Genomic DNA, 17,340 nt, shown 5'->3' on the forward strand with positions numbered 1-17,340 from the left:
TAACTTGAGTTGCATAGAAATTTCAGTGAGAAGGGTTTATTAACCAACAATCCCCTATTCTTTTTGTGGATTTATATGAAATCCATGGAAAAGTTACTTTTCCTAGATATCCTTTTTTCATGTGGGTAAGTAACTTTTTCACTTGGGAGGAAAGTTGCCGGCACATGATGGGATAATATTATCCCTTCTAATTTTGCCTTTTTAAGGATAAAATGATCATTATCTCACTCACCTGAGAAATAAAACAACAAAAGCAAATATATTTACTTGAGTAAATATGGCCTAAATAAAAACAAATAGGGCCTACTATACCTAATAAAATGGAGACCCACAACCATCAAAACCTTAAAGATAATCCTAGAGTGTTTTGAACTTGAAGAAAGAGGATCTTTGTGCGTGTTTTGGTGAAGGTTACAATGGTAGTCGCAAATATAGGATGTGAGCTCCCTTGGACCAGTCTCTTCAAAATTTTCACAAATGCCAAACCTAGGCCTTTGAATGATAGCATATGTTATTGACTGAACTTAGGCAGGATGAGGAACAAGGTTCAAAGTATGGCAATATATCTTTGTGTACCATAGAATACATATCAGTTTTTGAATTCACCAAAAAAAAACGAAATAATAGGATTTAGGAGAGAAGGCTACTTTCAATTGTTAATACCCTTCCTAGGCTATCTTTGATTCAAATTTTGAAACCAGAAAGTAATTCAACTCTAACCGTTTTGACTGGTAAATGCAATTAAAAGGTGCATCATTCAAATGTTGGAAACTTTTCCCCCATGTGGAAAATTTATTATTTATCCACCTAGGAGATGGGTATCATTTACCCCAAGGAAAATAAACTTTCCCTAACTCCCACAAAAATTTGAAAAAATAACATGGGATTCTTGATCAATCCCCCTAAATGAATCCGGGAGGACTTGCCATGTTCTATGAAACCCAAGAATTATTCCGACTTTTGAACCTGCCAAATTTCACAACCAAGAGGCTTTAGGGAACAAGAGAGCTCTTCAAGGGAAAACCATGCAAACGTTACAGAAGAATAGCAGAAGAGAGAGAGATCTAGAGAGTATTGGAAAGGCGCTAATAGGCATTTTACAATGCACCAATGTTCTTAAGCCCAAGAACAACCCCAACTCCAATAATGTGACCAACAACTCCACAGGCCAAGGTATCAGCAAGGGTGAAACCAGCTGGGTCTCCAGTCTGCAGGCCAGAGTCCCTTATCTCAAGCTTCAAGCCTGCGGTCGCCTTCCTGTTTGCTGATGGAGCCAGCCCAAATCGTCCAGCAAACAGCATTAGACTTGTGGAAGTCACCATGATCTGTTCAATAACAGAAAATATCAGAATCCTTATCAGTCATCATAATGTAGCGATATATATATATTGGGTGATTTTTCTACTCTAGACTAGATAAAACATCGATGAAATGTTCACCAAATTTGTAGGTGAGCCAATGAAGTCACAACGAGCACCCAAGGCACCCTTTCCCTTGCTCCTCACAGGTTGAAATGACACCTACACAATCAGATCGAATGTAAGTCAGTCTGCAAAACAAGAAACTAACTAGCTAGCAGTTCTTGCCATCATTTCTGTTATTTCTGTTTCTGAGAAAACAAAAGACACTAACTAACTAGCAGCGGGTAGGTTTTAAGGTTTAGAATTTAGATCCAAAACTAAATCATACATATCCGTTCATTACCTAATAAATCTAACCTATGAAAGCAACGGGATCACGGAGTTCTGCAATAAAAATAAAACCCAATGGATTTACAATCAAACTAAGCTACGAAATTCAACTGCAGAAGAACACTCACCAAGCCGTCTGCACGGGCAGATGATGATCTGGGTCTGAGGCCACTGAATTGAGGGAGAAAAGTCGTCACAGCAGTTGGGGAGGCGAGTTTAGTTGCCATTATCCGGTGAATATTGGAAGAATCAGAGAGGAGTCTCTCCCTCAAAGCCTTCTGTAAGTTGTATAGATTTTTGTTTCAATTCTCTCACAGTGCTGATCGATTGATCGTTCTACTTTCAATGTACGTATCAGAAGACTTTAAACCGCTGGAGACGGTGGAAGTTGCACCACAGCCACATGTTGTGACCTGTGGCTTCAGAACGCCATGGCTGGATACATTTAGATACTTGCTTCTGACGTGGCGTATTTTCATTTGGCCTGGGAAGTTGGATAAGATTCTTAGTTGGTTTACCTGAATCCGGATTTGCTACTCATAGAGAGCGCACCCAACACCAACTCTCCACATCATTTCAACCGCACATCGGGAATATCTCGCGTGCTCAATGCTCGGCTGGAACATGCTGTGAGGTTGATACGAGGCACACGCAATATCCTAACTTTGTTTTTATCATTTATAAATTTTTTCTAATGCCCCGTTCACTTTTTGGTAAGTTATTTACCCGGTTAAATACATTTACTCAAGTAAGTGTTTCTTAGGAAAGATTTACCCGAATAAGTGCATTTATCCATGTTCTTTTATTTCCAATATAAATAAGGCAATGACCATTTTATCCATAAAATTCAATTAATAAAAGGGGCATTTTTGTTCTATTCAAGTGTTGACAAGTTTCTTCTAGGTGAGAAAGTTATTTACCCACCTAGGAGATGGGTATCACTTATACCCAAGAAAATAAAATTTTCCTAGTCCTCACATAAATCTAAAAAAAAAAAGAATATGTGTTTCTTTTGGTAAGTTATTTACCCGGTTAAATACATTTACTCAAGTAAGTGTTTCTTAGGAAAGATTTACCCGAATAAGTGCATTTATCCATGTTCTTTTATTTCCAATATAAATAAGGCAATGACCATTTTATCCATAAAATTCAATTAATAAAAGGGGCATTTTTGTTCTATTCAAGTGTTGACAAGTTTCTTCTAGGTGAGAAAGTTATTTACCCACCTAGGAGATGGGTATCACTTATACCCAAGAAAATAAAATTTTCCTAGTCCTCACATAAATCTAAAAAAAAAGAATATGTGTTTCTTGGTCAAGGAGAATCAAAATCCCATTGACTAACTTTCCTCCCTCTCAAAATCCCAAAAAAGAATGCCCCCTAAATCTTTTCTTAATTTTTGAGACTTAAATTTTGCATATTAAGCTGCATGGTTCAGTATTAAATTGCAGTTTGATGTTCTCTAATGCTCCAAAAAAAAAAAAAAAACATAACCGAATATCATGAAGATTCCCCAAACAAGTAAAGAAAAAAGGGAAAAATTATAATCAGAGCTAGGGGTGTTCATTTGGTCAGTTCGGTTTGAAAATAGAATTTAGACCATTTTCATGAATCGAACTAAATCGAATTATTTTTGAAAATTGAACCAAATTCAAATTGGTTTGATTTGGTTTTAAATCAGTTAGTTAAAATATCAATGTATGTTATATTTATATTAATAATTTTTATTAAAATATATCAACATTTACAATTAAAATACATATTATATTTTATTATTAATATAAATAGTAATATTAATATATCTTAGCATTAATATTAATATTAATATTTATAATTAAAATATAAATATACGCATTATTTTTGGTTAAATTTTTTTCTCGAACCAAATCAAACTGAAAGCTGAATTAACTTATTTAATTTGGTTCGGTTTTTGGTTTGATAACCAAATTTGAACACCCCTAGTCAGAACCGGCTCTAAAATCAAATTTGCATGCAGGTTGGGACATAATTTGTTAAAGCATTGACAATCGGCAGTGCAAGTGTTTTTATATGAAACCCCAACCCTGCCACGTCAAAAGATTTTAAAAGTGTCTTATGTGGACATGGCCAATGTGAATCTCTTAATCCATGCTGCACAAAAAACACCCAACCAATATGGATTCCTTAGTTTAGGTGGTTCCTTCCAGCATAGACGTGGATTTGATTCCTGCGACCATCGATTTTGAAAAAGAAGAATTATAGTGGTATGTGTCATCAAATACCAAAATGAAAAAGAACAAAAAATTACCCTTTAAATAATAGGCCTTTTATTTCTAATACTAGAAGAGAACCGTGCTGTTAAAAAGCTTCCACGTTACATTCAGCTTATTAACTGGATTGATTGTGAATGGACTTAAATAACCCCACATCTAATTTTATATGTTTAAAAATTAAAAAACCACAAAATTGTAAAAGTGTTGAGAAACAATAAGCTGACGTGAATAACAGCATTTAATATTTAAATAGTTTTTAAGTTTGATTAGTTTCTTTTATGAAGTAGATTTAATATAATAACTCAAGAAATAGATGCATCGGCAGGTAAACTTCTTTGTGTTACAGCAACGTGTAAACTTCTCGGTGGCTTGTGTCAAAAGGCAAGTTAATACCGTGGCCCATAACTTATTTAGGGCTTTTTGTCGTTTCGTTAATCCTTGTATCTAATATGAGCCTCCAGTATTTGTGGAGAACTTGTTTGTTTGTGATATTTCTGGTTGATTAATGCATTGTAGTTTATTCTTAAAAAAAAATCAATAAATACTGTCACATCAATCAGTGCCACAAGCGTTTGTATTTATTGGAGATTAAACTATTTGATTTCAATGTTTATCCCAAAAAAACGATAAATTTTTTAATAAAGCCATTGGGGAAATTTTCAAATTCTTGCTTCTCCCAACCTCTCACCGTTTCCCAAAACATGGATATGACTTGGCGACATAGTTTTCAAAATCGGGCCGGACCGGACATTCGAACCAAAAAAACCGGAAAACGATCATTTGACCAGTTCCATTTCTTTCAAAAACCGGATTTCCCCCAAAACCGTTGATTTTGGTCAATGAACCGCTGAACTGGGCGATTAACCATTCCAACCATTTTGACTGTATTTATTTATTTATTTATTTTTATTTCTGTCAGAACGGGCTGAGCATTCGATTTGAACGGTTGGACCGTTCAACCCAGTAACCGGACCCTTGGCCGGTTCGGTCACCAGGTCGGTTTTAAAAACCATGCTTGGCGATGATGTGGCCGCCAATGTGGCTGGCCATAACTCTGATCGGTGCGTCGTCGTTCATCGAGTCGCAGCTGCTACTACCTTCCCCATGACCGCCGCTTTGATGGTTGTCGCAGCGGCAGAGGCAGTGGGACCATGATTTTCGGCTTTGTAGAAAAAATGCCTGACATGTTGGTGCCTGGTCCTGCCACCAGCTTCTCCCAGGCTTCCTTATCGTGCTTCAAGAATACTTCGCGGTGAGGCAGTGCATTTCCTTCACAGAAGCTCCTTCAGTCAATAGATTTTCTACAACTGGCAACGAGCTAACGTGTGCAAATGTTCACCTTGATCTCCTCGATCACCTCCTTGATGAGTCTTGCCAGGGTTTCTTCGTCTGCCGGTGCTTCAGCTTCCGCTCGGAGGAACCCGTCCATCTCTGGCACCCAAAGGGCCTGTCTATTCTCTGAGAATAATCGGCTTCTGGTTCAAAGAACCTCCGCACCTCGTCAACCAACCCAGCCTCGACCATGCAGTCCGCTCACTTGGACACAGACGAGTGGAGTAAACGTAAGCACACGTCCTCCCAGAGGAAGCAGCTCGTACCTGGACTGGAACTCAAGATCATCGTTCACAAGCGCATGAATGTACGAGTTGAAGGTTGAAGCCACCCCGGTCGCAACTCACGATTAACTCAACAACGAGGGAAGCCGATCAACAGAAATCCAATGCCTTGAAATCCCAGGCTCCCAGCAGATGAAAATTCAATGCTGTGAAGAGCTAGCTTACAGGCCATTGACATGAAAAAATTCTTTTATTGAATTGAAATTCGAAATAGAAAGGAAAACAAAAAGAGTAATTACTGTTAGATTTTGGATCTCAAATTCAGCTAGTAATTTGGACCATTAGATCGATTTAATGACACTCAAGTACCAAGAAAATATGCCACACTCTGTATCATTCATGTGATTGTTTCTTGAAATGCCCCACCGAACAGCCAAAGTTAAAGAAACGTTTATTAATGTTGATGTGGAAAGTACTTTATGGGGTGTTCCAACCAAACAATAAAAGCGAAAAACATTTAAAACAACGTTTATCAGATAATTATCATTTATCTGATAAAGGCCCCCTCAAGAAACTGTCATGAAACCAAACATATACTTGATCAGCCGGATTGAATGAATTTTGAACAAATCAATGGTTATATTATGTATATATATAGAACCAGACCATTTTGGCCTCTAAGTGACAGATGAAACGGTTCAACCAGTCAGGTCAATGATGATTGAAAACATTGCTTCAAATTCAACTCTGCCAATTACCAAACTTTAATTGATTTTTTTTGATAATACAGGGAATTACAAGACGAACACAACAAAAGCTAAAACCAGCGGGGGAAGGGCACGGCCCCCTGCATCAAGAAAAGCAATAAAATTGAACTCCCAGAGGGAGAACTCCTAACTGAGAGCCTGAGAAATAGGACGAACCTCTCCTTTGCAGGCCAACCAGTCTGCTGCAAACTTGTATGTGGGTGTGGGAATAGGAGGAGATCTTAGTTGAGGTCCTCTGGGCTAGAAGCTGACACTCCTCGGCAATCCCAAGACACTTCCATGGGATCTTCGAGACACCTTGGGACTTTGGAGGATGTTGATCACGAGCACGGAATCCCCTTCGATGGTGATGATGATGGGTTCACTTTGAGATTGCAACACTAATTTACAGGCTTCAAGGGCGGTCCACATTTCAGCCACTGCAATTGTTGTGAAACCCAAAAAAAAAAAACAAAAAAAGAAAACTTTAATCGATTTTACATTTCTCTCCTCCAAAATAACCACTTCTGCTGTCATTCGCATTGGCATTTTCAATTGACCAACATCTCAACTGATTGTAGCTTGTTTCCACATCAACCTCCAAGCTATATTAGCTTCCGCCATAACCCAGACATTCTAATTGAATTTCCAAACGGTGCCTATAGAACCCTGGAGCCTAAACTGTACATCCAGCTTGGATCACTTATTTTGGGATCTGGAAAGCTCTTAAGAAGCGTTAAGAATATACTCAAAACCCAGTTCATCAGCTTCGTGACTGCAATACGCCATCATGACAAGCTGTTGATATGGCACAACAGTGGACAGCCTCAAATACTTGAGCACACGCACTTGAGAATTCCGTTAATGCCTGGAAGACATTCAGGAGGCTTGTTTGTAGGTTATTCAGAGTAATGACCCGACTGGCCTGAACTGCATCAAGGTATTTAGACTTTTCTTCTTCTACCTTTTTCTTGAATGCCTCAGCTTTGGCACGCTTGACTGATAAAGGATGCTTAGGACTCAAGCTAGAAATTGAATCACCAGTTGGATTTCTCTCAAGCTTCTTCTCCATTTCATTCATTGAGTTCAATACCTTCTGGAACCTTCTTTCAAGCCTGTCAGACTTTTTCTGCAAGTTGCTTTCTTCACCCTGCTGCAAGACTATGGAGTGGATGACTGACACAAGGCTCTTAATGGCCTCAGAGGCTACCTGTTAGCATCCAATACCATTTATAATTATGGAAAGATTAGCAGAATGGACTATTTGGTTCGAATTATAGTGAAAACTATGATTAGCTTTCCAGAATATCCAGCATTGCTGATAATGGATCCCATTCCTTTAAGAACAGGGACAGTTCTGAACATTCCCATCATGTTCATGGTGTAAATCATTTCAATGGGAAAAAAACAATATTATCATCATAACCATTCAATCTGTGGACATTAATTATCTGGGCTATCAGTTATCCACCCAGATAGACAATGGATTGGATGATTACAGTCATCTAACATAAATTTTGGCATAGAAGCTCTCCATGTTTGGGAACCATCTGAAAAATTATGAGCATAATCCTTTAATTTACAGTGGGGATGTATGGCCATTTTCACTCTGTATTAACTTTCTATCTAGATTTTTCCCTTCCTAGTTTTTCACAAATAAAGCATAATTATCAGAGAGAGAGATACCTTATCAGGCAACCTGTCAAGGGCAAGCTGCCATTCTTCACAGAGGGTTTGAATACCAAATGAGTGGTCATTCTGTTGTTGGTCATCAACAAGATCGTTGGTGAGCTGGGCCCAACCATGAAGTGCTCTTATATAATCTTGCTGGGATTTAAGGAGGTTGCAGAAGTTGTTATACCAGGCAATAACCTCTGTTTCAAGCTGGGCTGTGGCTTGGCGATGGTATTCGGTGGTGGGCTCCATGCTTGAATGATCTGTAAGATGGTTCACCTGCTGAGCAATATGGTTCTGAACTTGATGACATTCGCACATTGTTCTCCACATGTGCATAAGCCTGGAAAAGGAAAATAACCAAAGTAAACAGTAGGTAAGAAGAGGAAAGGCAAGGCTAATTTGTAACAACCCTAATTTGGAGGCTTGCATTCCTCCTTTGTGGATTAACTTAGTAACCACTAATGTGTTACTATGACTCTCACCAGAGTAACCAAAAAATCAATGGCTAAGAGCCAGAGCCTAAGAATGCTTATACTTGTGGAATAAGCAACCACCAAGGTGTGCGATATGAAACTAAATCATGAAAGATACGGGGAATCCTAGCTGTTCATTCACAAGCAAGCTGCTCGTGTATATGAATTTTTGTGTGCAAATGTAAGAAATGGCCAATAATATTACTAATCAAAAAATTATCCAACTGAATAAACTTACAGTTTTACGTATTAAATTATATATCCTTCTTATATAACTTGACCCCTAAATTTTGTTCAAGGTGAGGACCATCATAAAATTTTATTAGTGAGAATAAATTATATATTAATCAGTGGAAAGGATAGTGAAATATTGTAATTTTAATAAATCCCACTAAATGCCAAAATAAGGACACTTCATCTCAAACTCTTGATTTAAGAATAGTGCAGTGGATTTTTTATGAGGGAGGATTTTTTAGACATATCAGCCAACTTGGTTATGGGAGGGCACCAAAACATTGCAAGATCACCTGTATTCAAGAAAATGTGGTGCATCAGTGGGACTCCATCAGATAACAATTACAATAAATTTTAACAGGTTTTCTCTTGGGAATCCAGGACAATTAGGTGGAAAACGTGCTTACAGAACCAGAAGGTAAGACTCTGGTGGCTTTTGCGGGTCCAATTGAAGATGGTGACACCATTAAAGTTGAGACCTTGATTCATTTTCAGCTAATGAATTCATTCGGTGCATCTTTTCTGTCTATGGGATGCTCAAAAGACCAAAAAATGGTCTTTTCCCATTTGGTATTGTGTAGACCGGAAGACCCAAAAATAAGCACATGGAAAGACCAAAAAGGCCAAAAATCAGGAAGCTTCAAATGAAGCTTTTGATCTTTCCATGCTGAAAATAGCCTTCCCAGACGTTTTTAACAGCCCAGTAGACCACGACACTTACCAGTCTTGGTCTTTAAAGACAAGACGTCAAAAGCTCAGTGCGCCTTCTTGTCTACTGGGCTGTTGAAAGATCTGCCTAGAAAGACTTACCAAACAGCACCTAGATTCTGCAACATCATATTAAAGAGACCAGGCCTTGGCTTCTAGGGGCCAGAAGTCGGCTAACTCAACGGATAACAGGTTATTAGGGAGGGTCAAATGAGGAGTGAATTATATGAAAGAAGTCTAACAGGTTTGGGAAAGGATCATGTTGTTATAGGTTTTCCCTTTATCTTGTATTGTCACCTTTTGTTCATTTTGTCACCCTTAAACTCTTCAGTTTCAGTTACATTAACATCATGTAGTAAATTTTCAGTACTACCATCTCTCCCCTCCCTCAATAAAGATGTCTCAGATTGAAAAGATGATGTCTATTACTTTACCCTGCAGATAAGTCAACCAGCTGAAGATGCAACTCTTCATCTCTGAGTTGCAATATAGCTGAGCAAGTCCTACTTATTGATTGTGACAAACACAAGATGCTGGACTGCAAACTTTCAATACTTGATCGGGTCCTCTCAATCTTCATAGAATCTTGATTCTCAGATTCTTGTTTTGACAGTAGCAAGATCTTCCTCTCATACTCCAATTTAGACATCTCATCCTCCTGTAGTAAAATATTCCCAGAAAGTAAATACATATATCAATTAAAAAATGTGTAACTCAAATTTCAAGAATGGAAGAATAGATGGATTAGAAATAAATGAAAATTCATTAGTAGTCCAGATAAATTTTAAAGTGAACACATGCAAGTATTTACCCCAAAAAAAAAAATTCACATGCAAGTACAATAAACATGGAAAGGAACTATAAATCCTTTTTTCCTTGTTAAGTAAGGAGCCATCAGTCCTTACCATGGCTAATGTCAAAGCAATAGGAATCCACAAGTATCTGAAACATTTATTTTTCTGACGTCCAGTAGAACTCAATATAGTGTTAGGCAATACTGCCGCATAAACATGGACCAAGCTTGTTTTGCAAAGACAACATTCTACCAAAAGCCTTACCAAGGATCTAAATAGCCACACCTAAACCTATTAATCCTGCATGGACAAACACAATCCAACAAAAGCCATACCAGAGGATAGGCTTCAGGGTTTGGTCATAACAATTTTTTATCGGAAACAGTAACTAAATTAAGCAGAACTTAAAATACAACTGTTACCCTTGGAGTAGGGGTTTGAGATACAATCACCGAGTCACAACACTGCCCAGAAGATGTTCCCCCTAGAGTAGGGGCTTGGTCAACATTTTCTTATTTAGAACTCTCGACAATTAACCATTAACAATAAGCAGGATTCCATGTGATTATACTTCAATTCCAATTCAACTAAGCCTTACCCCAACTATGTAGGGTCAACTACATGAACATTGTTTTGCAGTTCCATTCTGTTCAGTGTCATATCCATTGTTAAATTATGGGGATATTATGTGACTTTAGAGATAATAAAATACATTTAAAATTGAAATAAAACGTACTGAATTTTAGTAGCACTTTTTAGCTGTCATGCACCATTTTACCTTCTTCCAAGACAAAAAACAGTAATTACCTTGACTTCTTCATAAAGCCCATGCTCTTTTTCATATAATTTGTCCAGTGTGATGCAAAGGCCACCAGGGTTGCAAGGTTCACTGGAACCAGGATTTTCAATAGATTCCCTACTGGAATGAAGTGATTTAGAAGACCAACTCCAAGACAAAGCACTGAAGACCTTTGCAGATTTGAAACTCTTCCCTGTTTAAGGAACAGTATTAGGATATGTTTGAAAACTTTATACAAGAGGTATTACACTAAAAAGATTGCACACATAGCTGGGAATTAAAATAGAGTAAACCTACAGTACAAATTACGTAGACCATAAGGAAGACTACCAGAAAATTGTGTGCATATGCATGAACGGACTCAGCATTTGTAGGGCAGAAAATGGATCAGGTTTAGTCGGATTCATATTTGAATCCAACTCATTTAAGTCAGATTCAGATCTCCATTTAACCATAATCAGATCTGAAAATACACATTTATTAATTGGATAAATTTTGGATATTTCTTGATACAATCTCCTAGGATCCAATCCAGTTCCATTATATATGTATGTATGTATATAATGAATTTTAATACTAAAATTCATTAGAATTAATTGGATTTGAGATTTAAATGAAGTTATTTTTCCATTAATTGTATACATTTAACAATGGATATGGCATTAAACAGAATAGAATGGCAAAACAGCATAGGGTGATGATTGTGCTGATGTATATGTCTATTTGTTTTATATTTAAATTTATGAATTTATGTTAATTTTATAGAGATTTATCACTTACTGATATATTAATCGGTCGAGTTATCAAGATGTGCAAACCAATTGAATTCAAATCTATATTTTACATGTCTGTCAGATATCAGATTGAATTCAGATCTCTTGGATTCTTACCAGATCAGAATCATATACCCCAATCCAAATTCTATACGATCTGTTTGCAATACTAGCATTTGAATAACTCACAGGATCTCAAATGATGAAAACAATAACATGCATAAAGAGGAAATTTGAATTAACAAAAGGAAACTCTATGCCCCATACAGCCTACAAGGTCCAACAAGTAGAATCCTAAATCTCTATCAAGCAAACCACCAAAAGAACAACTACTATATACCAATGAACTACCATATACAATTGAAAGAGTGTTATTTGAAAACAAACTTAGCCCCTGTATTGGAGCACTTAGTCAGACTGGAACCTGCAAATACTACAACAAACTCTAATATTGGTCCCATGATATCATACTGGTGCCCAACAACAAATGCAGAGAAGTCATCCTGATCAAAGGGATAGAGCAACCTAAATGTTGACGCCACCAATTTTCAATTCAAACCAATGGCAGAGATCTCTGAAGATTACCTAGATCTACCTTCATTTCAAAGACAGGATGTACACAGTACAGAAGATGTTATATGCACTGTTTTCCATGTAAAAAAACAAGTATACAGAGGAGGAAAATAAACACACAATAAATATAAAGAATTCATAGTGATAAAATTGAAAGTGATGCTAAAGCTTTTTATTTCCATGTCTTTCCTAGTGAAGCTGATTCAAGAATGAAGCACAACCAAAATAATAAGGAAAAGAAAAGGAAAATAACCAAGATAAAGCTAGTTTTACAAGGACAGAGAGATGATCTTTACTGTTATTTTCTCCGAAGTTATGGCGAAGAAGATCGCCTTTGTTGGTATCCAGAAGAACGGCTATTTCCTTTCCAGAAGCCGAAGCTTTGAGAAAATAATCATCCAGCTCCTTGACAATTCTAGCCAATGTCTTCTTGTTCCTTGATATCATCATGTGCATATCTGCCGTGTCTTTAGTATACCCGCTCATCGTCGAAGAATTATCGTCTGCCAGTTCAACCGACATGGTCTTCTCTGGGAGTGAGTTCAAAACAGCATTAGCAACAACTTCCTCTCCCAATTCTTCTTCGAATTCTGTATTAGTCTCTGCCCACACTTCCTCCTCAGCCTGCTGGACCTGTTCTTTCTTTTTCTGCCGGAGTGGAGGAGAAGAAGAAGAAGGATCAAATGGGTCCCATAAATCCCAAGACGATCTCAGAACCGGAGGCGGCGGCGGGGTTATACAGCTGCCATCTTCGTCAAATTCTATACATTCTTCTTGGACAAGTTCCTCTCTCCGCTTATCTTTGGCCTTCCCTTCGTCGGGACTATAGGGGGGAGGAGGTGGAGGTGATGGAGGCAAGGGAAGAGGGGGTGATGGAGGCAATGCCACTGGAATGGGAGGGTTTTCGAGCTCCAGAAACTCGGATTCGGTGAACTGCCGAAGTGTTATCCCTGTATTCTTCAAAGATTGCAAATAAGCCATCTGGGCAGCAGCGAATTGCCCACGTAACCCCACTAATTGCTTCATCAACCTTCTTCTCTCCTTGCATCTTTGCACCCTTTCGTTGTCAATACTCGATGCAGCACAACCCATCTCTCTGGTGCAGGAACCAGTGGAGAAGAGTGTTTACTCTCCAACTTCAGATCATACACAATAGAAAAAGCAGGGTAGAAAAACCTAAAGTCCAGATCGAATTTCAGATAAAGTGGAAGTCCATAAAATTCTTCTACAATCTTACACGATTTGCATTCCCATTTCTACCTGAAGGAGGAAACCGAAAGAAAAACGAAAAGAAGCAGCAAGAGAGTACAAAAGAGAAGATTCCTGAGTTCCTAGTATGAAGGCTTGCTGGCAAACATAGTTGGTATTAAACAAAAGGAGACAGTCCATGATGGATCGTCTGTTTCACCTAGTTTTTACTGATATTCTCAGGCGCAGAGGAATATAAAAACTAATAAAAAGGAAAACACTGTTCCTGACACGGGAACAGTCAAAGACGATTGAACATCTCTCTGCCCAGAAGAGAAACTAGGGTTTGCAAAACGCCAAGAGAGAGATCTCACCCAGAAGGGGGAAAAAGCATCAACAGACACTCAAGTGCGTTTCTGGCATGAACAGCAGCAGAAGCCTAAATCCATCATCCCTCGAATTTGGATTTGCTCCTCACCCCACTCACTGTATGGCTTTGCTCGAATTCCAACAACGACTCCGAAGCATCCAATGCCTATAAATATGGCGCATTTTAGCCCACGAATTTCATTGAATAAAAAAAGGTCAGCTTGCTTCTTGCATCGCGCGACGAGATAGGATTAGCTGAACGCTTCCACTAAACAGACTGTGAAGTGTGAACCAATACACCACCACGTAATAAATTTTTTAGGGAAAATGACCGTTTAGACCATCTTTAAGATGTCAAATTTACGGATAGGATGCGTTTTATAGAAACAGATTACGAGGGACTGTAATTTCAGATTTCTGTCATGGAGTGCAGTGTATTTTACGGAAATTGTTATAGTAAATTTCTTAAACTAATTAGCAAATTGACGAAATGTACCTTAAATGTTTGACAATTGACTAATGTTATCACGTGATTGTTATAATTTTAAAATTTTCTAACTTATCCTTTATATTCAAAAATGCCCTAATTTGGTAGAGACGATTCTATCAAAAGTATTGGCACCAGCATCTGCATACCACTCACAACGAAACTACCAATCGAACAAGGTGACCATGGCAATCGGATGATGATTGCCTTCTGGCCGGTATGAGGTCATTTTGCTCTCCGATGAATAAAAGCTCCGCCTACGCATGGAGGGAGCCTCGACCGGAACCATCATCACGACCACCACCACCTCCGTCTGTGCAAAGACAGGGTTCCAACTAAAATCTAGAGCTTGATTTGATGTGGGTGAAGAAACGGGAGCCTGATTGGATGTGGGCGAAGAAACAGGAGCCTGATCTAATGGCGGATTTTGCTTCGACGATTGAGGCTGGAAGGATTCATGGAGAGATCGTTTTTTGTTACTTTGATAAGGAGAAGTCACCGAATTTGGCTTTGACAGTGGTTGGCTGATGATCTCTTCTTGGCCAAGATCACCATGAACGGATCTGACTTCGACGGTTGTTGGATGATAATCTCTTCTTGGCTAAGGCCACCGTGACCTTAAATAAAAAAAATAAAAAAATGTATACTTATCACCAAAGCTCTACCGTTCGGAAGTTGCAGTAGCCACCGTCGCCTATGACGATAATGGTGCTCGGCCTCTACTTTTGGGCATTTTGTTCAGTTGAGTGAATCCGCACATATGCATTAAAATAAGCGATAAAAAAGTAGATTTATCTTTTAGTTGTTAGAAACAATACGGGTACCATTAGTCAATTTTTAAACATTAGGGATACATTTAATCAATTATGGGATCACAGCATTTTGGACTCGTGTATTTTATATATGTATTTTATGAATTGTGTGCAGCGTTATCAATGGTTCTACAGTCCTTTGAATGGCCATCATGTCTAGTTAATCCTAATTTTATAGCAATAGGGGTGTGTAATCGGTTGGTTCGATTCGATTTTGTTAAGTCCTAAGACCTAACTGATTATTCGATTTGACATCTTTCCCAACTGAACCAAAATGAACTAGAATTTAGAACTAAACCGACCCTAATCAATTTTACTTCAATTTGGTTTAGTTTTTTGTTCGAATTAATAATTAATAAACAATTAATTATTAGTCTTTAGTCTAGATTTTAATAATTAGTCTAGGTTTTAATACATAATTAATACAATTACACTCATTTAATGAACACTTTAGTGATTATTTATTAAAACAACTACACTCATTATTCACAAACAACTAATGAACCATAATTAGTCAAGGTTTTAATACTTTAGTTGTTAAAAGTCTTTAGATAATTTAATTAATTATTGATGTTGCGCGATCCGGTCACTTCTAACTGGCACTCGTGTGGCTCCTGAGAGGTATTTGAGACGAGAGGAAAGAAGAAGAACTCTCAGGGGGTTTCCCAATGCGAACGCTCCGATGATTAAGTTAGTACTGTATGCAAGAAGAGAAGGGAAACGGAAGGCTAAGAGTGAAGGTTGTACAAGTGATTCGAAGATACCTTGTTCCTTGAGAATGATCCCCTTATAACCGAATTCCATTGCTTCAGGCCCTCTGACTTCTGACAGGGCAGGTATAACTGCCACTGTCAGTCTGCCACAGCCGTTACAGGCAAGGCTGAGGTGGCACACGCGGGGCCATCATTGCAGGGTACGTGCCTGTCAGGCACGAGACACCTTTCTGAAGGTGACAGGCGCGACGCTATCTAACGAGGGACATGTCTGCTATCCACAGATTTGTCGGGTACGGCGGTCGAGCAGGAAGCTTTCCTGTGGTATACCAAACTGCCCTTCCGCGAATCACCCTGAGCTGGGCTGTCTCTTGAGTGATGAGCTGCCTGTAGCAGGTTATGCCGAGCTAGCTGACCCAAAGTGTCCATGCCTCGGGGTGTCCAGAGATGTATCAGTGCGTTCTTGCCTGGGAGTGGCCCGAGGTCCATTAGGGGGAGCTCGGGCCTTAAGAGAGGTCAGGACATCCCGAACTCGGGACATCCCGAAGTGCCTTAACCCCAGGGAGGAGGTGCGGGTAAGGCGACTCCTGACGAGTAGTTTCCCCGCCGAGTTGCCGAGCTATACTTGGTGGGACTTTCCCCCCCAAGTTGTGTTCATGCTCATTGCGCTGTCATGCTGAGTCACTGTTTGAGCAAGGTCACGCCCACGTGTACCTGTGCTGCGAGGTCGGGCCAAATCACCCTCCATCAACTATTATTAATTAAAAGTTAGAATGGGCCCAAACCCCATTATTGGGGAATTGCCGAATTGGCCATTAGGAGAGATAATAATTATTATTCAATAAGTGTAAAGTATTCAATAGAATATTATATATTTAATGTACTTAATTAGATAAAACCATTAGTTCAATTTTTTGTTCGGTTCGATTGAAAACCTTAGCTAAATCGAATTGAAATTGATAATTGATTTTTAGAAAAAAACAAAAACAAAAAAAAAAAACAAAAACCAAACCAAACTAGCTTATTCAATTTGGTTCAATTGGGTTTTCAATTTATCATATGACTTTAAACTAGGGGTATATTCAAGTTGAGCCGAGCCGAATAGTTTGAGCTCAGCTCGTCAAGGTAGTATAAGGCTCGAGCTCGATTCGAGTTAGAACCTTGAGCTTGAGCTCGGCTTGGCTCAATCTCGACTTGAGAAAAATGTTTAATAAAAAAATATTTTTATTATATAAATTATTTTATATAATTTTATATTATTATTATTATTATTATTATTATTATTATTATTATATGTAGCTATTCGAGCTCGACTCGATTAATAAACGAGCCTATAAATTGAGCTCAAACCGAGCCAAGCTCGAATAGCTCGTGAAGAGCTTGACTCGTGGCCACCCCTAAATTGAACACCCCTGGGGACAATCTCTCTTATCCAAGCTTCCTACTCCCCATCAACTTGTCTAGCAACGCAACTTTAGCATGGTCATGCATTTAG

At 38.5% G+C, this 17,340-nt stretch overlaps 2 protein-coding genes and 1 pseudogene across 2 annotated transcripts; all 3 read right to left on the reverse strand.

Annotated features, from left to right (window-relative positions):
* Positions 1-991: 991 nt before the first annotated feature.
* Positions 992-2,108, reverse strand: LOC148862194 (photosystem I reaction center subunit psaK, chloroplastic-like). The gene is made up of 3 exons (XM_088984616.1): positions 1,820-2,108; positions 1,440-1,520; positions 992-1,325 (listed from the first exon to the last, which is right to left on the reverse strand). Exons 1-3 carry the CDS (start codon positions 1,916-1,918, stop codon positions 1,098-1,100), a joined length of 408 nt encoding a protein of 135 aa, XP_088840742.1. The 5' UTR covers positions 1,919-2,108; the 3' UTR covers positions 992-1,097.
* Positions 2,109-4,874: 2,766 nt separating this feature from the next.
* Positions 4,875-5,896, reverse strand: LOC148862195 (adenylate isopentenyltransferase 5, chloroplastic-like; annotated as a pseudogene).
* Positions 5,897-6,217: 321 nt separating this feature from the next.
* LOC148862196 (protein ALTERED PHOSPHATE STARVATION RESPONSE 1-like) lies at positions 6,218-15,054 on the reverse strand. The gene is made up of 5 exons (XM_088940944.1): positions 12,573-15,054; positions 10,939-11,123; positions 9,772-9,995; positions 7,932-8,262; positions 6,218-7,455 (listed from the first exon to the last, which is right to left on the reverse strand). The coding sequence occupies exons 1-5, from the start codon at positions 13,366-13,368 to the stop codon at positions 7,009-7,011; spliced, it is 1,983 nt and encodes a 660-aa protein (XP_088797070.1). The 5' UTR covers positions 13,369-15,054; the 3' UTR covers positions 6,218-7,008.
* Positions 15,055-17,340: the final 2,286 nt, after the last annotated feature.

Source organism: Nelumbo lutea, chromosome 4 (assembly GCF_056320005.1).
Source record: "Nelumbo lutea isolate HS-2025 chromosome 4, American lotus-T2T, whole genome shotgun sequence".
NCBI lineage: Eukaryota > Viridiplantae > Streptophyta > Magnoliopsida > Proteales > Nelumbonaceae > Nelumbo > Nelumbo lutea.

Excerpts from the sequence above, each read along its gene's own strand:
- LOC148862194 (XM_088984616.1), bottom strand. The coding sequence starts at position 1,918 with ATGGCAACTAAACTCGCCTCCCCAACTGCTGTGACGACTTTTCTCCCT. Across the intron at positions 1,521-1,819 it reads CTGCCCGTGCAGACGGCTTG|GTGTCATTTCAACCTGTGAG; the intron begins GTGAGTGTTCTT and ends CTGATTGTGTAG. Across the intron at positions 1,326-1,439 it reads TTGGCTCACCTACAAATTTG|ATCATGGTGACTTCCACAAG; the intron begins GTGAACATTTCA and ends GTTATTGAACAG.
- LOC148862196 (XM_088940944.1), bottom strand. The coding sequence starts at position 13,368 with ATGGGTTGTGCTGCATCGAGTATTGACAACGAAAGGGTGCAAAGATGC. Across the intron at positions 9,996-10,938 it reads GGCTTTATGAAGAAGTCAAG|GAGGATGAGATGTCTAAATT; the intron begins GTAATTACTGTT and ends ATTTTACTACAG. Across the intron at positions 7,456-7,931 it reads TTGACAGGTTGCCTGATAAG|GTAGCCTCTGAGGCCATTAA; the intron begins GTATCTCTCTCT and ends GGATGCTAACAG.